The 25,183-nt window shown below is 42.6% G+C and overlaps 1 protein-coding gene across 1 annotated transcript in view; it reads left to right on the forward strand.

Moving 5' to 3' along the window:
- Positions 1–24,001, forward strand: part of LOC147698690 (matrix metalloproteinase-20-like) — a 203,694-nt gene extending 179,693 nt beyond the window's left edge. The window contains exons 9-10 of the mRNA XM_086933491.1: positions 6,217–6,320; positions 22,737–24,001. Coding sequence (XP_086789617.1) covers positions 6,217–6,320; positions 22,737–22,837 — 205 coding nt within the window. The 3' untranslated portion in view covers positions 22,838–24,001. The remainder of the gene's footprint in view (positions 1–6,216; positions 6,321–22,736) is intronic.
- Positions 24,002–25,183: the final 1,182 nt, after the last annotated feature.

Genomic DNA, 25,183 nt, shown 5'->3' on the forward strand with positions numbered 1-25,183 from the left:
CCTGAACTCCTGGACTCCGTGCATATTTGCAAGTGCACCTAATTCCCGAGCTTTCCCGAAGTTGTGCATTGGGCTACTAGTAGTCCAAGCCCTGAGCACCATCTGCACTGAAGATTGTAGGCCTACACTCCACGAGTGTTCCGTGGACCCGCTTCTAGCATTTCTGCTAGAGGCCCCTTAGCGATCCCTGGTCCGTCGACTTGTGGGTCGCTCCAAATGTAACTCTTTTGTTTCTTGATCTTTCCTGGTTGCTCCAGACGTGCCCTGACTCCCCTCCAAAGGGTGAGTCCCTCAGACCTTGTTGTTCTGCTCCGAAGCCAATCTGTGCTTTCTGAATAGGTTGCTGTTGCCAAAGCTTGTTGGGTTCAATCAGGATACTGACTCTGCAGCACTCGACATCTGATGTGGGACAGCTGGAATCCAGCTCCTGGTTGTCATCAACACCACCTGGTCCTCGTGGCTGAAGAGTCAAGCTTCACCTTCTGCACCTGAAATCACCCGACATCGGTTGGCATCTTCTCCTCGCCTTACTGATCACTCCACTAGAGATCCAGACTCTGTCCCTTCTGCTTTCAGGTTCTTCAGATCTCCGATCCACCCTTGGATCTGGACACTTTTCATCTGGTTGCCTGCAGCACTTCTTTGCAGCTCTCAATAGGAAACAACAACTAAACCTGACTCGAAAAGACACCTATGCACCCGGCTTCCTTGGGTGAGGTAACACAAGTACTTCGTGCTTCCGTGGGTCTTGACTCTCGAACTGTCCAGTACTGAAGGGTCTTGTTCCTAGTCCACTCCTAAGTGTCCCTAATCTTTAAAATTCTAACCGCAACTTTCTCCATAGACGTCAATGGTGATTTGCGGTTGTGTTTAGACACTGCACGCGTCCCTCGTGGGTCTCCTGCGTCCCTACCTTGGGTGGTTCCTGGTTGCCCCAACGGTTCTACATGCCCTAGGCCTTGTCTCTATGTTCATAGTGGTACTTATACCACTTTCTTAGTATATGGTTTGTGAGACCCCTAGGGCAAAACGTACACTTTGCTAATTTACTGTGTGCTAAATACGTTTCCTGTGTGTACTTTTGCCTCTAGCCTCATAAAGAGACTAGAGGGATGTGTTTAGATTAAATACATATATTTTATATACCTGGTGTAGTTCTCCTTTCATTTGGTCATTCACAAGATTGCATACTGGTAAAACAAGCTGCTTTACATTCCTTCAAGACTTAGACTGAAGGCTGCTCTCCTCAGCTACCACTCTGATAGCTTTCTATATAGGTTGTCTTTAAACCTACCATCAATAAGGGTCGTTTGGACTGGTGAAAGGTGCCCACTAGAATAGTGGACAGCATATGCCAGGCCAACTTCTCACACTTACTACTAAGTCCCTGTACAGTGCACTGTGTGTGCCCAGGACCTGTAAGTCAAATCCTGGTAATGGGCCTGCAGCACTGATTGTGCCCACCACACAAGCATCCTTTAAAAGGGCTCTCAGAACTGCCACTGCCGTGTCTGAAAGCAGTCTCTACTGCCATGTCGACCTGGTAAGTGCACCCACTTGCCAGGCCTTAACCTTCCCTTTTATTACATGTGAGTCACCCCTAAGGTAGGCCCAAGCTACCCCTGTGGGCAGGGTGCAGTGTATGTGAAAGGTAGGAGCCCTGATGATGTGTGTGATATGTCCTGATAGTGAAATGCAGTGTATTTTGTTTTTCACTATTGAAAGGCTGATTGGTGGATTAACTGGCTTTGGAGTGATAGGGGCTAGGGATGTTCATTCTCTCAGACATCCACTGGGAGCAGCTGATGTGTGTCCTGCCTTTCATGGATGTGTCAGGCCTGGGCTGAATAGACCTGGGCTGCATTTAAAGTAGGATGAGGGGTTTTCCTTTCACCTGAATGGGCCTAGTCTGCCTTACACATTGCTGTCTCCACCTCCTGCTGGGAAGCTGGACCAGAGAGGACAGAACTGGTTTTGACTGAGCACAGAGCCTCTCTGCCTCAAGAGAACAAAGAGAAATGGAATATGCATATTGGGGTCTAGACCCCAGAACTTTATATCACTCCTGGAAATCAAGAGGAATCTTTGCCAAGGAGAAGAGTTGTAGAAACTGAAAGAGAAATACTGCCGCTTTGCTGTGTGCTGTCTGTGTTTGGCTTACAGTGTGTTTCTGCTAAAGAAAGGACAAGGGCTTTGCTGTGTGCTGTGTCCCCTGCTTGGGGAAGATCTCCAGGGGCTTGTAGTAGAGCTTGCCTTCTGTACAGAAGTCTCAGGGACACAAAGACTTCACCCCAAGTCCCCCCCTGAACTCTGCTGCTGGGAGTTGTTAAGAGGTGCCTGTCAGTGTTCTGGGCCTCTGGATGTTGTTTCTGGGGCTGGGAACTGCAAAAGACTAAATGAATTATGAAAACCGGTGCATCCCCTGGTTCCGACTTATCGCCGCAGTGTGAGATGAATTTACAACGCATCACCGCAATTGAAGATCCGATGCAGCCCCTGCCTGCAGGTGAAGTGTCTGCCGTGCTACGTGTCCGTGCAGCGATTTCTGACATCCGAGTTCAACGCACTGACTCTGACGCAGGCCCTGCTGTGTAAGAAGCAACGCATCGAGGGGATGTGGCTGAAATTGTTGCAGCGCCTGTTTAACGCCGCCCCGACAATCAGCGCCTCCCGGATCTTCACGCATTGCATTGTGTCGGATCATCACACATCGCATTAAGGTGCAAGGCCTGCTGCATCACTGGGGACGCAGTACGCAACCGACCCATCACCTCCCCACACAGTAAGAAACTGATGCATCACCTTCTCTTGGGTAAGAAACCGATGCATCACCTCCCCTGCGTAGCAGTAAGGAACTAATGATTCCCCTCCCCCGGAGCAAGTAACCGACGCATCACCTTCCTTGCGACCTTCTTTGCTTGTGGTTTTGATGCATCCAAGGTACTCTGTGTTGAAAGTGCAGCATCCATCATTTTCTATGGACAGACTGTTTTTTACCATCTAAAAGTCATAATTTGATTATTATATTGTGGATTTTTGATGTTTTGGTCTTGTTTGGTTTAGATTAAAATTACTTATTTTTCTAAATTAGTGTGGTGTCCATTTGTAGTATTTTCACTAGGCGCGGGTGGAGAACTCCGCTCTGCCAGCGGAGTGTGCAGAGATTTCCCTACTCCGCGCCCCCTGAGAACGCAGAGTAGGGAAAGAAACTCAGACTCCACAGTGGATCGGCGTTAGCCAGCCCCCCGCCTCCAACCCCCTAATAAAATAATAGTGACAACATAATTTAAAAGAAATAAAACATCACTTACCTGTATTGCGGAGTCCCCGGGCTGGCCTCCTCCTCCTCTCCATACATCTTGCACAAACTGCGCATGTAGGGGTGGTGGAGGTTGGGGGCAGAGCGGAGTTTTCCCCCAACTCCGTGGGCCTCTGTGTAGTTGCACTCTGCCTGCTCCACCCGGGGTTAGTTTTCACTATATTGCTGTATGTGTGCACAAATGCTTTACACACTGCCTCTGAGATAAGCCTGTCTGCATGTGCCAAGCTACAAAGGGGGTGAGCAGGGGTTATTTTAGAAGTCTACCCCCTTACCCTGACTAGGAAGACGGGTCCCTACTTGGACAAAGGTGCAAACCATTGCCAAATAGATACTCCCATTTCTAACAGTGTCATTTATGATCACTTCTTTAGTGTTCTGAGTGTACGGACAGACACTACACGTGTTGCATTTCAAATGAACTAGCACTGTAGGAAGTCCTAGTAAGTAAGTGGCATCTGCTCTTCATGTTTTATTAGCCCTGCCTGCTCTCTCTATATATAGTTGAATATTTTTACCTTTGCTAAAGGAAAAAAGTGTCTAGGAGCATTATAGTTCTACAGTAATTTCAATTTTATTTGTATGATCTTTTTTTATTCTACTTACAATAGGACAGTAGGTGATAACACATGTCAAGGGGGATGTTATTATCCTTCACTCTTGGCTTCAGCAGTGTATCAAGAGGGTCCACCAGGCACATTTCAAGGCACCACTGACAAGTCTGAGAAGATATCTTATTGCTATAAGCATATTGTCAATCAGAAAATACTCTTCCCTATGGCTAGTGTATCTGGGACCCACAAACATTTCTCATACAGAAGGTTTTCTTTGAGAGAGCATGGGTGGGCACTGGTGAAATGGAGAAGTGTGTTTTTGTCAATGGGTTACGAATATATACTTCCTGACAGATGTTCCTCACCTTGGAAACTCCAGAGATCCAAAAAACTCAATATAAGGATAACCACGGTTCATCATAAAGCTCAGCTCAATTGACCAATTATTCAGCCATGTGTGACATTTTTAAGTCTCCAAGGGACCTCTCTTTTCTTTTCCAAAAGATGAAAACCAATGTATCTATACCAGGTCCTTAGGTGTCTTTGAGCATTAATATTGTCATATATCAATTTCTCTTTGAAATATGCCATACATAGATTGGCTATCTCTGGTGAAATGCATCAATGTACCTATACCCATTCTTTATATATTAATAAGGATTATTCTTGCCATATATCCATTTCTCTTCTTACTTGGAGATACAATTCTGTCTTAAACAGAAATATATTCCTTTGCAGACAAATTGAAGCTAGTTGGACCAAACAGTCTGTGGAAACCATGTGTGGAATTTTCATTTTATCCAAAATGTTGGCTGCAACGTATAGTGACTCATCTTGGGGTATATTAGTGTACAATGCCTCTTTACCAAAGCTGTACCAAGCACACTTTAGGGATGACATATTAATATACAACAACAGGTTTTCTTTCATGGCAAGGAACTTGTTCTTGTGTTGCTACAGATAAGCAGTTCAACCATTTTGTTGTTCCAGAAAATATATGCTTGTGTATGAGTACTGTGATATATTGTACTTCTACCTAGCACTACCTAACCTAGTGTGTCTAGACTGGGCGAATCTCCCAAATACCTGCAAGGTGATTTAACTCCACTGTTACCTGTGAGTAAGTGTCATCAGGCAGCTCATCTTGGTGGAGAGCTGGGCTTCATCTCTCTCAAGATGTAAACAGGAATCAGCTGGGCTGGAATTCCAGCATGGAATGACCTCTCAGTCTCAGTGAAATGCTCCTCTGTTTAAACAAGGGACTGCTGTTATTTATATATTAAACATCATCCGTGTTGCGATACTGAAGACCCAGTCAGGCCTCTATTGTTGATTCCTTCGTAATAGTTCTGTCGTCAAGCGGACAATAACAAACAACAACATTTTGCACATTAAATTTAGCCCTTGTACAGAATGTTCAAGCTATTGTCATAATATGCATATGAACTGGATAGGCAAGCAAAGCCATTCAAGAGAAAATTATCCTGTATGGCACGCAAGCAAATATGTGTCAAATGTCACTATGTTTGGGAAGGAAGGCTACTTGAAAACATGAGAATGCAAAATGGTGAAGTTCTGAACCAGGCCTAATGTGTCCACATAACAAAACCAACAGTAGAAAGGGGTTCATACTACCTTATTTTTCTTTTAATTAATTCCAATACCAAACCCAGTTCCAAAATCCTTGTGATGTGTCTCAGTAAATTCATAGGAAAAATTGATTCATATTACCAGCACAAATGTGTTCCCATTACCTATTTTAATGCAGCCTATGTGATGAGTAAGAATGGGCATGATTTGTTTAGGAGAAGGCTTTTCACAGGTACTCCTGGTACTACCACTGGTTGATTGGAGCATGTTTCTGCTTTGGCAGACCTTTTTTTTGTTCATGTGCATGCACTGTATAGAGTGACTAAAGCACACATAGTAACCATGCGTGCTGTGTTGGAATCAGTGTGAATAGCCAAAAGCATGTATATGGGATGCCATGTCTCCTTTCTATGTATGTATATTTGAGACAAGCCTAGTCAAAAGGAAGTGGAACACTGTAAAGGGTAGAAATTTTGTTTAATATAAATAATTATATTATAAGTGGTCATGAAGGATACAATTTGTGATTTTCAACGTTGTAATTGTCATATATCCTCTACATTGTAATTATAAATGTATTTTATACACATATGTTTGTATTTTCACTTTACCATGGTAAATACTCTTTGAGTTTGACAAGCATGTGATTGTTTTTGCTACATACAATCCAACAGCAAGCATTTGTAGCAACTGTTTTATATAGTATTTTATTATCATTGACTAACAATTGCAATAATATTCTGTACTTCAAAGCTATGATGAAACTGAGAAGAAAATGGGAACAGAGTATCCTAAAAGTATTGAAGATGAGTTTGCAGGCATTGGAGGCAACATAGATGCAGCAGAAGAGGTGAATGGTAAGTATTTAAAGAACATTTATATTTTTATAAAGTGTGATCTATTTTAATAACTAATTGTTATTGTAAAAAAGCAGTTTCAGAAATCCCTATACAATCCTATTATTAGATAATGCATGCAGATTCTTTATAGTAAATACATTATTTCACTCTATATTACAGCTGTGCTCTTGTAATTTAACGTATATAACAACAGGTGTTGCTATTGCAGAGATTAATGATGCTTAAGTAATCAACCTCAAGAAGTATAAGACGCTACTATGCTGATGATTATTTAGGGTCAGATTAATCAACACTGCACAGGTGGAAAGTCACAAAAATTGACAAAAAGTGTTCCTTTTTTTGCATGGGAACCACAAGTAACTGTTTGCATTTATTTGTGCTGCTTTGCACCAAGGAGCGTTTTAACTGTGGTACATGGGCATTCCCTCGCTATCACCAATAGTTTTGACAAAAATCCCTATCTACTACCAATGGTAGACCTGGCTTTGTGCATTATCTCTCCAGGAGCTGCCCAGCCAGTGCTTGACCTTAATGAGGTAAAAAAAAACTGCTGTCAGAGCAAAAACAATGGCCTGGGTGTAGGGAGGTATTTATCTTCCCCTTGTAGGAAGACCAGTTTAGGTAGGCTCAGGAACTTCATTAACTCCTGGCCTGCCCTTTCACAAATAAATGTAAGTTGAGAACTGGAGATGGCAACCTTTTGATCCCCCAGCCAGGCTGGCACCAATCCGAGTAAGAGGGACGCTACCCTTAAATATGTGTTTTGTGACCACAGAGGATAGCAAAGCTCATCTGCCTGGCCACGCCTCTGGTTGGGCACACAGGTCCTGCACAAGGGAGGAAGGGTTCACCCATTTAGGGTTTTGTGTGTAATGGTCACTGTGGTATTGTTTACAGGAAGGCAAAGATGGCCTGCTACAAAAGTGGGAAGGATTGAGCCTTGGCAACTTATACACCCATTGGTTAGAGGGAAGCCAGGAGTCACCCCCACCCACTGGATTTACTTATTTTATTTTATTTATAAAGTTTATATAGCGCAAACATGATCCAGAGGGATATCAGAGCCCTTCACAATTATGGGAGGGAGGGTGATCAGGGATGTACAGGTGTCAAATACATATCAAACAAAACAGTTACAAAGGGTGCATCAAAACATCACAGTAGCTAAGAATAGCAGATCTGGGAGGGGAAGAAAAGAATAATGAAGGAAATATAGCAAATCAGTACCAGATGTGAAGGTGTAAGTCCAGTATCATACAGCAGATGCTTCAAACCCAAATTAAGGTAAGAACTTGGATGGTGCCAAACATAAATATGTAAGAACAGAATAGAACTGCACCAGCTGGTTAAGACCTGTGAGGAACCCTGAAGGGCTGGCCGGGCTTTTACTTGTAATACAGATAAAGAATTCAAACAAGTAATTCAAGGGTCCTCATCAGGACCTAGTAAATCTATGAAGCATGAGCTAATTTTTGATAGTAGTATTGTGATTTATTGCTTGAGGAAAGCCAGGTCAAACCTGGTAAGAAACCAGTTACGTCTATTGAATGGAAACCAGTGTCCCATAGTAGTTCAATATCACCTGAGTAAGATGTTTTATTCAGATATAATGCCCCATCCACTCCTCTTAGTTTGAATGTCAGCTTCTTTATGAACAAATGATCGCTATCATCAGAAATCAACTCGTTCTCCATATGATTTACCACATCCTGATGATGACACTTGAATCATTAAGGGTCAAAACACTGTTGACGATTATAACAATTAGGACATTGTGTCAATAAACTTGTATGGTGCTTGAGCATTTCTGACTCAAACAGTGCAAAACTTTCTCTGATCAATTGGTGATTTTATAATACAGACCCTGCACCGGTTAACTTTACTCACTGTGATCACATGAATATTTAGCACCATTATGAGGCAGTAAATGTATCGTCAAGGAAACCATCTGATGCACTTTCACTAATGATGACCCTACACCTCCCATGGACACCTCAACGTTTGACTACAGACTGATGCTAAGACCACGATAAGAGACATCCTTGCCTACAGACCCCCAGGAGCCGACCAGCTTTCAGCGATGACATCTCCAACTTCATTGCCCCATAGCTATTAACTCACACCAATATGTCCTACTCAGTGATCTCAATTTCTACATCTACAACCCAGACGACGCCAACTCCATCCTTCTCCTGGAAAATCTGAACAACCTTGGCCTCACCCAACTGGTCACCTAACCTTCGCACAAAGCCAGACACACACTCATCTCCAATTTTTCCTCCAGCGACAGAATCAAATTCAGCCATGTCTCAGAACTCACCTGGGCCAACCACGGCATTGTTCACTTTACCATCCCTGATGCCCAACATACCTACACTATGCACCTCAGCTCCTTCCACCACAGCTGGGGCAAAGTATCCGGGACTCAGTGGACACAGGCCTTCATTACCAACCACCCTACCCTAAGCTTCAGCAGAACTTTACCAGGCCATCCAGAATTTCTCCTCCTGGATCACCAAATGTGCTGACAGAGTCTCCCCACTGGGACTAGCAAAAGCCATCATAACCCCAAAACAAGCCAGCTAGTGCACCTCAGAGCTCAGAACCACCAATCCCAACTGCTATGAACTCAAGAAGTTATGGCACATTACTAAGAACCCCTCTGGCAGAGTTGCTCACAAAGCAGCCCTCAGCAACTATCACCTGTGATTCAAGAAAGCCAACATAGCAGCCATCACTGCCAACATCAATACAGCGGCCAACAACACGCAAGAATTTCTTAAAAGAGTAAAGAAATCCTCCAACCCAACAGCCACAGACAAAACCATCTACCCCTTCCAAACTCTACAACACCATCGCAGACTACTTCTACAGCAAGATTGCCACCATCGAGGACACTTTGAACCCCAACCCACCATTCTCAGCCTCCACAACCTCAACAAACCAATTAACAAAAGCCAAACCATCATCACATAGTCTCTGCTCCCCACTCAGACCACCACTGCCGTTAGGTTGTCTATCCACTTTGGGGCACCCACCAACCCCTGCTCTCACCATCTCTTCAACCTCAGAATCGACCCTATCAGCACAGAACTAGCATCCTCAACACCTACATCTCCTTCCCGGACAGATGGAAGCACGCAGAGGTCAGACCACTCCTAAAGAAACCATTGGCTGACCCCAGCGATCTCAAAAATTATCGACTGATCTCCCTGCTCTCCTACCCAGCCAAAGTACTTGAGAAAGCCATCAATTAACAACTCACCGAACACCTAGAACGAAACCACTTACTCAACGTCTCATAATCAGGACTCCATGCCTACCATAGCACTGAGACTGTGCTGATTAATGCCACAGACGACATCACAACTCTCCTCAACTGTGGAGAAACTGTATCCCTGATCCTCATCGACCTCTCTGCTGTGTTTGACGCCATCCCCCACCAAACCCTCATCGACAGACTCCTCAACATCGGCATTCAATAAATTACCTCAAGCAGATCGCCTCTTTTCTTAGAGGAAGCACACAGAGCACCCAACTGCCTCCCTTCATCTCCTCACATCATATGCAGTGTACCCCAAGGATCATCACTCATCCCCATTCTGTTCAACATCTACATTACCCCCCTCACTGACATCATCATATCCCACGGACTCAACATAATCTGTTATGCAGACAACACTCAACTAATCCTCTCACTCACCGAGGACCCCTTCAATGCCAAAACCAACTTCCGCAATGCCAGGACCAATGTAGCCAAATGGACAAGAGTCAACTGCCTCAAACTCAACTCCAACAATACAAAGTGCTGATATTCAGGAAGAACACCTCCGTATTGAACCACAGCTGGTGGCCAGCAGAACTCGGACCAATACTCACATAAAAAGGCATCAATGCAGTCACCTTGTCCTTCTTTTACGCCCTCCACATGCGCCGCAGAATCTTCAGATGGATCCCAATCAACACCAGAAAGACCACCATGCAGGCCCTCGTCACCTGCCGCTTTGACTACGGCAACGCTCTCTATATCAGAATTTCCTCCCAGTTCCTTAAAAGACTCTAGACTATACAGAACACTCTGACAGACTCATCCTAGGCCTCTCCAAACTGACCTACATTACCCCCACCTCAGAAAACTCCACTGGCTCCCCATCAAGAAGATATGCCAGTTCATGATCCTCATGCAGCCTTACAAACTCTATATCATCAAGGACCATCCTACATCAACCATCGACTCAGCTTCCATCAGCCCCTAGACACCTGTGCTCCTCCTCCCACACCCTTGTACACACCCCCCACATTGGTCACAGCAGCTGCGGGAGCCACTCCTTCTCTTACTTCACCACCAACACCTGGAACAACCTGCCCCATCACCTCCAAACAGCACCCTCCCTGGTGGACTTCACAAAGAAACTCAAGACCTGACGTTTTGATGGCAACATGACACCCTCAGAATTAAGATACCTCTAGGGGGGATTGTACTATACTATACACATGTTGATTGATTGATTGATTGATTATACAACCTTCTAAGGGCCTTTGTGATCATTCATTATCACATTCAGTTCTCTGTGAGGTATTGTCATTGATGTGTTTATTATTGATTCATCCACAAGGAATCTCTGTTCTACATGTGCCTGACTGCCCCTGGTTTTGGTTCTATTGCCTGTTTTGTGAAACTACCTGCCTACTGTGAGGCCCACATACAACAAATATGCACATATCTGCCCTGTGTAAAGGCTTGTGGGACTTTCCCTCGGCCCACCAGCATGAATACAATATGAAATACCAGTATTTGTGAAGCGCACAGCTACTTCCGAAGTGGTGTCCCGGCACTGGGGGCCCTCGGGAAGATTAAGCAAGCTATTGCCCAGAGTCACATGATGCTGGGCTAACCTGCTGCCAGCACCAGGGATCGAACCGTGAACCCTGTAGTCCAGAATCAGGCACCCTGCCCACTGCGCCACACCTCTTCCACCCGCCGCACCACATCTCTTCCAATATGCACATTTCTGCCCTTTACAAAGTCTAATGGGGCTCTTCCTAGGACCAATAGTATGAATATTATAGTAGCAGCTTTTCGCCACATGGCAGAGAGGCTTTTTCTTTGTAGGTAATTGACCTCAAAACATACTTTTCCTTTGTATGGTACAGGTGCCTCAGTCCCATCATGCCTCATTCTTTGTTGGAATAAAGACAGCTCAGGGAACTTACTCTCATGCTGCACAGCTGACTCCCTGTCCAGTGCCCGTGTCAGAGCCAGCGTGCTCATTATCCCACCAACATGGAGTACGGGTGGAGTGCTATTGACAGCATTCTCTCCACCCCCCAAACATGAGCATGCGAGTGGAGTAGGCGCACCACATCTCAACTGCGGCTCCGGGGTCCCTGGGAGCTGGTTTACCAGAGTGCTGTGACACTCCATACTATTTTCTTTAGTCCTGGGAAGTTAAGTTGACTTGGGACAATGTCAATTGCATCCTATCCTGGGACATGGAGTTCTTGCACGAAAGATGGCTTGGGAAGGGTACCCCATGCATGTTCCCTTCTCCTCAAAATTTTGATTGTTGAGGTTGCACCAACCTTTGAGTGATTGACCCTCTGCAGGGTAATTTTCAGAAATTGCCACAAAACACCACACTCTTTGGTCTTTGCCTGGTCCCCCCAGGGAATCAACCTTTCAAGGTTGTTTCTCCGGTCCCCCTTGGACTCGTTTTCACAAGGAAGTTGTTGTTTTGCTCCTAATGGAGAACTCTCGCCACCAAGACCATCCTCTTCAGGTCTCCTGCCCTCTAAAGAGTACTTTGGTTGGGGAGCTTGGTTTTAGTTGCTCCCTTCACCAGCCCTGACCTCTACCTGGCATCCCTTTACTCTCTACTTCTTGGAGGGTGTCTTCCACAGCCCCACTGCTGCCAACAGGTAAAAAACCTTCCCTGAAGCACCCTCCAGGTTCCACAAACCCCTGAGTACTTGAAGGGCCAATGGAACCATGAGGGATCCCTTAGCAGGTCAATTTCACACCTGTTCCTCAGGGTTTATAAGGGAAACATCACCCCTGACCCTGGAGACACTCATCCTAGTCCTGGGTGCCAGCTGGTGTTAAAGTCCTACGGTTCATCCTCGCAGTTCCCCATTGTCGCTCCTGGGTTCAATTTCTTCTCAACAGTCTTTTACTAGTGTAGGAGTTTTTAAGTGAGGATAGAACATTTCGGAAACAAGGCACCCCTGGGCAATCCTTGAGCGCCACTTCATCACTCTACCCCACCCCACCCTTCATGCACAGCTTTGTGGGTCTTTTCAGATAATGAGTGTTGTGGTCTATGGAAGGACCTTCCCTGAGAGTCTTATCTCTGTCTCCAACTGATACAGCTGCTTGATCCCTTCTCATCAATGCTTCAAAGGGGAGCCTCTCATGTGTGTGGCTGCTGAGGTCTGGCCTTCCTGCTATATTTCTGTGTTCTTTGCTTTGTCTAGGCCAGGTGGAATGTGAACAGTTAATTAGCAGATGCAGATTACCTTCTCTCCCCTTGCTCCCCTAGGAACTTGGTCAAGCACTGCTAATTGCTCCATTGTATAGGAAGGCCTTTGATCCTACTGCTGGCCAGCTCTGGAATCTTAATATTGCTGAGCCAGTGAAACATGATAATTCTTGATGCCCCAAAAGAGGTGTGGTCATGGTGAAAGGGACAGTGGATCTACACTTGGGATTCAAGTTTAAACTAAGATTGATATTGATATCTCCTTGAACCCTGTAGATCTAAGTGGGGAGAAACTATACTTTAGTGCAGATTTTGCTTATAATGTGTAATTCAGTTAAGCACCAGAGACTTTAATTTAGAATTAAAAATCTTCACAATGAATGTCTACTCACATAATTTTTATTTTAAATAATTCTCACTACGGTTTTTAGTGATTACTTTGGTTACATTGTGCAAATCATAAAAATAACCGACAGTCATGTTACAGCATTAAAAGAACGAATAAGAGGTGGATGAACAATGCATAATAGGCGGTATGGGAAACAGTAAACATTCTCAAATAGAAATACTTTACAGAGTATACAATAGCATGGGTCACATGCTGTAAATCCGTGTGGAATTTATCAATCAAGGGCCTGAGCTTAGGCATTCAAGGTGCTCCTAAGGGGTGGATGTATTGTATAAGCAAGAATAAAACCTGTAATCAACAGGGGGGGTCAGGTAAATGAGGGAAAAGTGTGAGGAAAAAGAAGCAACGGGGTATCAGCATGATCCAGATCGTCAAGGGGGTATATAGGAGAGAAAAGGTAGGCATGGTCTAGAAGTCGTAGGAGACAGAGTTTGAATGAGGTGGTGGTCCCATGAGTAGCCTGGCCACCCCCCGGCATTACGGGATGGAAGGGAGACACCAACCCAGTATGGAGGGGTTTATTTCATTGGGTCAAGGTGAAGGGGGAGACTTCTCTAACCAACTCCTTAAGTTGGGTAAGCATGGTGTTCCACTCTACCGCAATGGGGCACCACCACTGGGATTCCTTCCAAAATAGAGCAGTGCTCTATGCCTTTCGCAAAGGAGAAGTGTTCTGTGCCATTGGGAAATCACCGGGGAATTTTAGGCTTTCCAATGTATGGTGAGAAGATGCTTAGCCAGCAGGATGGCAAGATTGGCAAAATGTGCCCATACTTTATGGTTCTTCCTCCTAGGAAAGATACCTAAGGCCATCGCCTCCCATGAGTTCAGTGCAATGAGTTGTTCGATGGTGCCAGGTGAGTGTGTATTTCATGCTAATAGCTGACAACACTGGGGCATGACCAAAGCATGTGTTGGAGGTCGGTCAACTGGGCCTGGTGAGAAATAGAATTTCATTGAATGTGTCAAAAAACTGAGTGGAGAGAGTTAAGTTAACTGTTTAACTGGAGTACTGCTGGATTTAGCTGATAGAATAGTGAGAGAAATTGGGTTATTAGTTGAGCGATGTGAGGACCCACCTCAAATATTAATCACAATTCTTGTCAGGGTCAGCCTCTAAAATCATTAAAGAAACTTTAGGTCATGCTCCTGGTAGCTATGGCACAGACCAGAAAGGCTTACCTTAGAGGCAATGAGTAAAATGTTTATGCAGAACTAAAACAGTTATAAAATTCAAATGCCACACAATAACAATTTCAAAATGAATTAGAAAAATAGAGTAAACTGTACTAAACAAAATTACACCAAGTGACAAAAATCCAATAAGAGAAACCAGATATATAATGTTTTAAGTAAAAATAGCACCAAGAAGCACAAAGAATCAATGATAGTCAAAGGATGAGGCAACCCAGGACCTCGGCGCAATTTGACGCTGAGGGTCATGGAGCACCAGTCAGATACACCAACCAGATTCATCCTCCTCAAAGATTTTACCGTCTGACTTTAGTAATTTAAGTCCCAGGAGTATACTTCTAAAGCCCCCCAGGATGTCAGAGGTACTTAGGACCTTACATGGCAGGGGGCACGTAGGGTCAAGTCTAGGTCATGTTGCCACTCATCAGCTAGGCAGTTACAGAAAAAAGCATACTTTAGCTTGTTGAGTCCATGTAGCTCTCACAGGAGGTAAGCCTCATGACCCCTAAGAGTTTACTTCTTTGTCATGGGAACAAGAGACAAAGCAGGTTCTGTCTTCTAGTTCTCAGAGAGGAGATTCAGTGTTCTTCTGATCCTCCACAGGTCCAGGACTGTACTGATGTGGGTGCCTCAAGGTCCTACAATAATGCCTGGCACAATCTAGTGTTATACAGTTCCTATAGATCTAATATGATTGTGTACTTAAAACAACAATAATTCTTCTTATATATTCAGTAAGTGTTGGTCTGTTTGGCTAGCTCACAGTACCGAATCTAAACTCCTAAACCTACAGAGTTATAGATGTTGTCAGTAACCTAGAACGTGGCTCTCAGATTCCCACGACAATCGTGGTAACAGATCTACCCTTTTATTTTGTCACTTTTGCATGCCCAAAATGTTAACAAAGAAAAGGTACATTATTGCATTTTCAAACATTTATTGAAAAGCTCTAAAGATTAGACATATTATTGCAATAACTATTAATGGAATAGGTAAAACGACAAACACTTCAACCATGGTAATTGTTCAAAATATTGCTACCGTTACTCCTATCTATTACTTATCTCTATGCTAGAGAGAACATATTGGAAGAACCCTATCTTCCAGGTCTGTTGGAATGATCTAACCCCATACCTTGTCACTGTATGTCAGGAAGCCAGGTTCAGTGCATCCGCGGATGCACTTCCAAGTTTACAGCTATCTTCCTTTTCAGGTTGAAAGTCGGGACAGTAGGACAGCATTACAGCAGCGTTCCATGATGAATCTGGTGGAAGTGAACTTCTCACTGACGTCAGCTTGGACATCATTTAAATAACAAAACGGCAATCTAATCACACTGTGTCAAAGGTGCAGGACAATGTTTTAATTAAACTAGACCTGAAGAGTTATCTCCTTTTCAGCATAGAAAATAAAACAATACATCACATTCTGAATTGTACGATCCTGGAACTCAATGCACAGACTACAGAGCAACAAATGCGTGCAAGGGTCATTCTGACAAGGAGGAAACATGTTAAAACAAGAAACTAAAATATAAACTAAATGTAAGCCTCATAACACTAGTTAAATGTCGTATACTTGTAAAGCGCACAGCTGCCCCAGCAAAGGGGCGTCCCGGCGCTGTATACCGCTGGGGAACCCATCCTGGCTATCCCTGTGAGATGGTCCCTCCTGGGCATCTCCAAGGTGAAGACAAGCATCCCCGGCGCTGATGGGGCCGTTAGTAGAGATTTAGCAAGCTATTGCCCAGGGTTGCTGAGTGGGACCCATGGTTGGAGTAGGCACCAAGGCGAGAATTATCGAGTCGGCTGACCATGGCCCAAGACCCTGCCGCGTCGGGAATCGAACCCTGGTCCAGGGCCGACCTCTGCTTCCGGGTCTGCCGCCTCCAACCAGTGAGCCACACCACTCCACTAGTGAATGGGAATTACCACTGGGGACCTCCTAACCAATGGGGTAAATGTGCCTGGGGCAAATCCTACACATTTTGGGCGTTTTGAAGATGACCAAAGTCTTCAGTTACAGAAATCTTTGGCTCAGAGGCCTGGGTGGGGGGGGGGGGAAGTGTACTATGGTACTATGGTACTATGGCCCTGCGCAGGTGTCAGCTTGCATTTGCCTATGAAGGGGACGTCTTTGGATTGTGCCTCATGTGTCATACAAAAAGCCCAAGCAACCCTATCAATCAGGATGTGACATTCAAGGATAAAATTACACTTTGTAGTCCAAAAAGGATCCTCCAAGCCTCCCCTTCATATTCTGTCAGGTTCAGATTTCTCATCTCAGCCCATTCATGTCAGTCAATTGTTTGATCCTGGGAGCAAGATCACACCTCATTCCCATCTATTCTTAATGTTAATTACTTGTTGGCAGAAGGGATAGATTAAAATGGAGGTTTAGCTTCCAGGGACTTCGAGTAGGGCAAAGATGACTTTCTAAAAACTTCTTTCCACAAAATGCCACTTGGGATTGTATTAAATATTTCAAATAGTCAAGAAATTACATTTGTAACTGTTTCCTTAGCAAAGATAACATTTATTAAGCATTATATTGTATCCCAATGCTTTCCTATGAAACGGCCAACTCTGCTACATTGAAAATAGCTTTGGTAGCATTTTCACTGGAAGGACATGCTTAACATTAAACATCTACATGGCCTAATTTCATATACCATACACCCTGCTCTATGGACAGCCAAAGCCTGGAACACCCTCCCCCGACCACCTCTGGCAATCTCCCACATTGCCCCAGTTGAGGAAGGACCTCAAGACCTGGATTGTCGGGTGAACCCAATACTCAAAGGAGCCGCCCCCTTGCCCCCAGTACCCTGAGAACCTCACGGGTGAGTAGTTGCTCTTTACCAACCCTTGTTGATTGATTGGGCAATAAGGCCTACTTAGGGGTAACTTATAAATATCACAAAGGAGGGTTAAGGTTTGCCCAAAAAGGGTTATTTTGGCAGGGTAATTTGCAGTTTAAAACTACAAAGCCAGACAACCATGGTGGGACTGGAGACATGCTTTACAGTGCCACTGCAGTAGATGGCACAATGAGTGCAGCTGTCTGCAGATAGCATCTAAGTTACAGGCCATGGATACAATTGGCACCAATCAGGTGCACATTCATTTTTATCATGTTTAAACGGGGAGAATAGGCACTTTATACCTGGTTAGCAGGAGTAAAGTGTACAGAGCTCTAAGGTCAACAAAAATAGGGTTCAGCAAAACAGCAAAACATTTGGGGTGAACCTCCAGAATGGGCAAATCTTCAGCAAATAGCAAATTTATAATCCTTTGTTATCCTTTTTAACTTGGTTCTCAAAAAAGACCTTACAATCCACAGTTTAAATGTTTCAAGAAATGTATTGGATTTTAATTTAGTCTTGCATTTAGGTTTTGTCATTCAAGATTGTGTTTCAAAACATATCCGTTACAAAACCATATAAAATATTAAAATGCAATATGACAATGTTAAAAATATTTATTTAATCATAGATTGAACAATTGTGAAAAAATTGTACAATTATTATTCTTATCACTTTTCAAATTATAATTTGCAATATGTGTATGGACCAGATGAAGACAGTAACCTCATGAAGCACATTTAGGCTCTCTTGAACTTTTATACACTTTACTAGAGGAACCTTTTTTCCCATTTAACAAAGTTAACCAAATGTAGGACACTCTGTCAATGTAAGTTTGGAAAAGCAATTGCTGTTGCACCTATTCTTGTCTCAATTATTCTTTAGAATCAACCTAAATTGATAGTATACCTAATCTGGATTCTCTACAACAGATGAATGCATCTGGCTTAATAATGTGAGGGGGACAAAAATATTATTCTCACACCACTGAGGAAGACTGTGCCACCAGATTACTGTAAATGGTATTACGTAAAATGTAACCATTCCATAAGATACAATTAAAAAATGTGTTTCAATCTAAGTCTATGGGAGCAGTAGAAATCTTGTTTAAAAGACAAAACCCAATTGTGAATAAAAATTGGGACCTGGTATCATGGATGGCTTAAAGGTGAGTTCATCTTGTCCATCATCTGTGAGTAGGTATTGGACTGCAGGCCGATCAGCGTACTGATCATCACACACAGAACGGTTTCTGTGAAATGATTTGAATCATTAGAGAAAACAAGTAGACTGCCAAGTGGAGCCAGCTCAGAGGTGGGTGCCTATGTTTTGCAAGATCAGAGAACGCAAATTGCAGCAATGCAAACACTAAGAGCACTAAAAGGCAAAAACGTTGTATTGTGACCAAACGGTTTCTACTCTGGTGAAGGGAAGCTGCTGGATGTGCATAGTTTTTCACAATTGGTAAAGGTAGATATTATTCCTGCCGACAAAAGATATGAATTTCTACAAATCGTGAATGATAAGATGAAATTATTTTTAACTATTTATCATTCTTGCTATTACTTCTGGATTGGTTCCATCAGACCCATGGAAGTTGTTGGGGCTCTTCTCAGCTGGGCACAGGTCCAGTAAATGTCCTGCCAGTGCTCCTTCAAAAAACTGGATATTATTCAATAGGTCAACTGGATCCCCCTGTTCTACTCCTGGCACCGTGTCTGCACAGCATATGTTGATCCTGGATATTTTTACAGTGTGACCCCAGATGTTTGCCTTCCTTAACTGAATCCGTTTTTGGTTGGCATTAGACCTCTGTGCACTCTACTCCTACTAACCAGCAATAAAGTGTTTGTGCTCTCACTTTCATACATGGTAAAATTGGTATACACCTAAATGGCGCATTTAACTTACTCACAAATCCTAGTATATGGTAATACATGCACCTAGGGCCTGTAAATTGTATGCTACTAGTGGGCTTCGTCACTCTTGCATTACCTGCTAAAGTTGCCTTTATAAACATGTCTCAGGCCTGCCACTGCAGTCGGTAGTGCAGTTTTGAAATTGCTGTGTCGACCTGGTAAAGTAAACCTTCGGCCAGACCTAAACCTTCCTTTTTAATATGCATTATTCACACCTATGGTAGGCCTAAAATGCTCATAGGGCAGGGTACATGGTATTTATAAAGTAGGCTAAGTGTACTTAAGATTTACATTCCCTGAGGTGAAGGTTAGCTCTCGCATAGACTAACAATGAGTTACCTTATTACATTTAATAAGTGGTGGCTTCAGTTCAGGAAAAGCTAGAGAAATACGCCTTCCAATCATTTAAATTGTGATTTAAAATCATCCTTAATAATAAAGCTGGATTTTTAATTTCTATTTTGAAACGCCAGATTTAGAAAGTTAAGCAAAAGACACATAGATGATAATGCAGAGCAAATAAAAAATCCACCCCAATCAAGAGACTTGAGTCAAACTAGCCTGACTGATGAGGGATGATGCTCCGAAACCAGTCCCAGGGTGCTTGTTTCCAGTCCAGGGAGGACCTGGTTTGGCAGTTGGCGTTAGACTGTTCCCATGGAGAACAGGGTCAAGACTGATTTGCATATGGTTGGGCCTGAACTGGAATGGCACGGGGAGCAAAAAAACGATGGATTTAGGCCCACATCTCTGTACTGGGGTGAATGTTTGACATTGTGCAGCATTCTGTCCATCAATTGTTCTTTTTAGGTTTAGAAAGTTGGCATTTTTCTGCCTCAACCAAATATGCCTTTCTACCAATGTCCTTGGTCACAATACTGATGATGGCTCTCCTGTGGTGTGATATGTATTCCTTCCAGGCAGGGGACAAAAGTTCCTTCGGTGTGGAAAAGGGTGTTCCTCTCTTGAGCAGGATGGCCTAAAGCAGTTGTACTCAGTCCTTCCTGAGCTTCAAAGGATAGCTTGAGGGTTGTACCCAGACGCTTACAGACTTCAGAAGGTGCCTGTGTTGTCCTAGGGAAGAGAAGAACTAATCAGAACCAGTTTTCTGGTTAGACAACGGTGGTACCCTCCGAATCCGAAAAAACACTCCTAGACCTCTGGAAACTCAGAAGAAGGTCTACCCTACTGCCTGTAGCCTGAAGGAAGGCTGACCTGCTTGCATTGAACCCAGAACCCCGGAAGTGACTCCAAGGATGAGATGGCTAACCTCCATGGACAATACAAGCTTCCAGAGGCCTTCCTGCAGGTTCCCAGCTGACTACTACCAACTGGATCTGCAACTGCCTTCTGCTGAAGAAGTTCCTAGCCCCCAAGCATTGCTCACCCGGTCCTCGTCATGTGGCTGGTGTTAGAGTGTACTCCTCCAACCCTAAATTGAAAAAAATTGACCTCAGGAGAAAATCCAGAAGTTCTAGGCTCTTAGTGTTGACAAGCAAAGTGTACACAGTTTCCCCGTAAACATGAGTAGACTTTGCCGAGGTCAATGTGTAACCTGCATCCAACTGCAAATAAGCCCTTCTCAGATACAGACCCCAGACTTTGCCGCATAGAGCTCTTTGTATTGCCAACAACCGCCACAAGATTCCTGCCAAGGTGAAGTAATAATTGTCAACCAGCTCTTTGCACCGACAATGACCTCACTGTTAGCGCGAAGTTCTGATCAAGGCCTCGGACTTCAGCAACCTGCCATCAGCGAGCCCATCTACTGATTCACCGCGCTGCTCTACCTTCAATGGCCTTGTTGAGGAGAGATTCTTGAGTGAAAGTGGGCTAAGTTAGATGGTAACCTTTCCGCTGAGCCACACCAGGTCCCTGTATGCGACCCATGCTCCATTATTTCCAGCCTTAAATTTTGACTTTGACCTATTCCAGCGGGACTAGATTACCGCGATTGGAGCTTTGTGCTTTTTGGCGCTACTTCTACTGGAAACTGAAAAGATTCATATCTACAGTTCTATCTATTGGATTTTTGTTGCTTTAGTGTCATATTGTGTATTTTTCTCAATTGGTTCGGGTTTTTTCTTCTGTTGTGATTTCACTTTAGTACTGTTTAAGTGCAGCATAAATAATGTATACATTGCCTCTAAATTAAGCCTGATTGTTTTCATGCCAAGCAACCAGAGGGTTAAGTACAGGTTTATTTAGTGACTTTTGTGGTTCATCTTGACAGAGATTGTGTTCGGGGGCACATTTTTTGAGGCATCGATAGAACAGAGTGACAAGGACTTTTATACCAAATTTCGATTTCAAAGCAAGGCACAAGAATTTTCCCATGGCACACCGCTATTGTGCTGAAGACCTTTGAATCTTGTACCAATATCCATAGCTTAGTTCTATACTCTGTCCAGCCCAATGGTGTAATTGTTTATTTATCTAGTTCTATTGCATTGAATATAACATAAAACCTTCATAACTTAAAACATTAGGAATCACTGATTATGATATTTGGATTTTTGAGTTTTTATCCAAATAATAAACCATTTGCATATGACATCAATGTCAGTCTCAGGGCTTAAACATGAATTCAGGCAAAGTATACATGTTAGCAAATACTAACTTCCCGCTTTGCATGGCACAAATAGCTCACATAAAGACATGTTTGACTGTGTGGACAAATATCCTGCTCAACAGCCAAATAACGTGGCTTAAAAGGAACAAGGCAATGCTGACTTTTAATAATAGTCCAGATGACCAATAGCATTCTGTTTCCTAATATTTGGCATCTGGTGTCCTGATACAACATCATGCCAGTCTCTTGCTAATGGGTTTTGCACTGAAATGTTTGTTGATGCCATCTCAGTGTACTATTTACATACTGTTAGATACATTTGTGAATAGGAACAAAACATCAAACACCCTATTAGTAAAAGATAATAGATGGCACAGAATAGAGGGTACTGTCCTTTCTGCTTGTACTAATTTGCAAATGTACATACCTGAATATTCTAATTTTATTACCATTTTAAGTGTCTTAGGGTCAACTCATAAACGCATGTAAGAGAACATAAAAGAGTACTGTAGGATTATTACATCACATAATCTAGAATGTCTTTTTGAAAAGGCCCTTATTTACCATTTTTGATTTAAAGGTTTATTGCCACCTCCCTCTACCTCTTCTCTCCTCTCTCTAACAATTCCATTCTTGATCTAACTTTTTTTATCTGCTTGAAATCTAACTCTGCCTTATCCTTAAGAAAAAAATAACATTAAAATAGTCAATTTCCCCATTTCTTCTGGACTGCATTAATCCCCACCTTAAAATATAGGAGTATATAAAAAAAAGCAAATAATCTTGGAATGCATTTTTCGTTTTACATTTATATGTAAGAAAAGCAAATCTTATTATTTGACTGCTTTATGATTCACAATATGTGAGAACATGTTTATTGCTTTATCTGCTGTTTATGGCAGCGCTAAATTCACGTCTAGAGCATGTACATTTTATATATTGTCCTCTAATGTGAGTGTACCTTTCTTTTTTTCTAGGATATATTTATTTCTTTTCTGGCTCCAAAGCTTACAAGTACGACACTGAAAAAGAAGAGGTGGTAAATGTTGTGAAATCCAGTTCCTGGATTGGATGTTAGAAAAAAGAGGACTGTATAAAACTTCCAAAACAACAATCAGTTATTACAAACAAACCCAAGGAAATGACCACTGTGTGCCTTGCTAGGCGGGTTTTTATTCAAGAAGGATTATATGATAATAAGAAACGGCAATAAATATCCAAATAGCTACCACGATTCCATATTAACACCTATATCGAAAAAATATGTAAGAATTTTCTCTTTTCAGTTCACCTACAATCTCATCCTTATGGACATTGCTATTTTGCCTTCACTGTAACACTTTAAGGAAGTAGGTTATGTATTTACTCTGTGTGAGACTGCTTTTACATTTCTATCTGTCACTTAGCACTCTGTACATACACACACACATTTGCCGTAAACGATTGATAATTTCTCAGCACATAATTTATCTAACTTCCTCTCACCTCATCCCCTTGCCCCCAGCTCACTGTTTGTACCTCTCAACATTCCATTTACTGTCGTCATACATTTATATTGTATTTTCGTATGGCTACTCGTCCTATGCTGCTGCAAAAGTGCAACATGCTATAGGCAGGTTTTACCAACTCTAATGTTAACTTTGAAGTGTTCTTGTAAATGTACACATATTCTGAACATGTTTAATGTCACATGAAATATGTGTCCTAGTTTAATTTACAAAAGGTTGCTGTATACTTTTATATATGTATTATCCAGAAATGTGCATCAGTGAACACAGCATATTCCCCTAATGCCGGTCACTATTATAGACCTTTTCTTAATTAGGTTTTGCTCACACAAACACAATCGCCTTCTCTAATTAATTTCCAAAGGATGCATAAAGAACTCAAAACACTTTGGTCTTACTTCTTGTGTGAAGAAAAGGTCGAATTGCACAGTTTTATTGCACAAAACAAACCGTGCTGTAATTCTTTGTAGCTCCTTCAACAATGTGGGAGACATCTGTTTGGGAGATCATAGCTTATTCCGCCATTCATTTGTTAACCTCTTAAATCTAAAAAATAGGCCATTTAACCTAGCAAAATATATGTGTGTGGTTTTACACTCACAAAAAGTTCATGCATTGTATTTAATTGTTTTGCTGACACTAGTGATCGCTACTCTGTGTTTCGTAATACTCTGATGTTATATATTTCTGTACAATCGCTCAAAACGTTTGTTGAATAAATTATTAAGATAATATAATCATTATTTCATTTATTAAAATATTTAAACATTTTGGAACTTGTAAAGCTTTAGTTTTGCATCAGCCTTAGCCACTTATGCTTGTTTTGTGATGTCTAATTGTAATGTATTTGACAACAAGACAAATGTCACAAGGTATTATTGAATATTTTACTGAGTTTGAAGATGGGGACCATCGAATGGACCAAACCAATCTGAATGGTAAGTCATAGTCTATCCTTTCAATGTGAACCTGACATCACCCTTTCATTGGGTTGGTTCCACCATTCTGAGTTTTGAAACTAGATGCATATCTGAGGATCTGTCCCATGACAAATGATTAAGCGCTACCACGCATGAACCCCCAGTACGGTCACCTTGAGGATTGTGTGAAGTTCTTCATTCTATGCAACCCACCTGTCAATTTGCTTCCATACATAACAAGTGTATTTGTGAAGCGCACTTATCACCTGTGGGTCTCAAGGCACTGAATAACATTAAATAACATAAAATTCATTACTTAAAATAAATTACAAAAAAATATACACTTTGCACACATATACTAACATACAAAACACTTTAAAAAATTCAATATTATTAAAAATTCGATAATTTTATTAACCTATATTATACACTTCGATATTTTGACTTTCTACATTTATAAAAATCGATATTACATTACTTATCTTAAAAATGATATTTTTTATGACTATATTCTGTCCAGTCGATATTTTGTCCATTCCATATTTTGAAGTCGATATTTGTGTAATTTGATATTTTGTACTCAATATTTTGTCTGTATACCCAGCCATGGTTCTATCATGATAGAGATTGGTGCCACAGGACCTCTTTGTGTATTGTCGTCTCACCACTTCCCGTGATCCCACCAAAATGTGAATCAAGTCAAAGCAAAATCTGCAAAAAAAAATCAGGTCATGATGTCTAGTGCTCCTTTAGACACTAAGGCCCCCATTAGGATGGCGGGCGGACTTTGCCCGCCCGCCATCCTCGTGCAAAACGGGACCGCCCGCCATAGGAGCGGCGGTCCCATCTTGAGCATTAGGATGCGCCCGTCACACAGGCGGGCGCATCCTGTATTTTTACCGCCGCAATGGTAAAAATGCACGTTGTGCATTTCAAAGCACAACATGACAGGCACCGCGCGGTGCCTGCCATGTTGCACTTTGAAATGCGGGAGTG

Source organism: Lissotriton vulgaris, chromosome 8 (assembly GCF_964263255.1).
Source record: "Lissotriton vulgaris chromosome 8, aLisVul1.2, whole genome shotgun sequence".
In the NCBI taxonomy this organism is placed as follows: Eukaryota; Metazoa; Chordata; class Amphibia; order Caudata; family Salamandridae; genus Lissotriton; species Lissotriton vulgaris.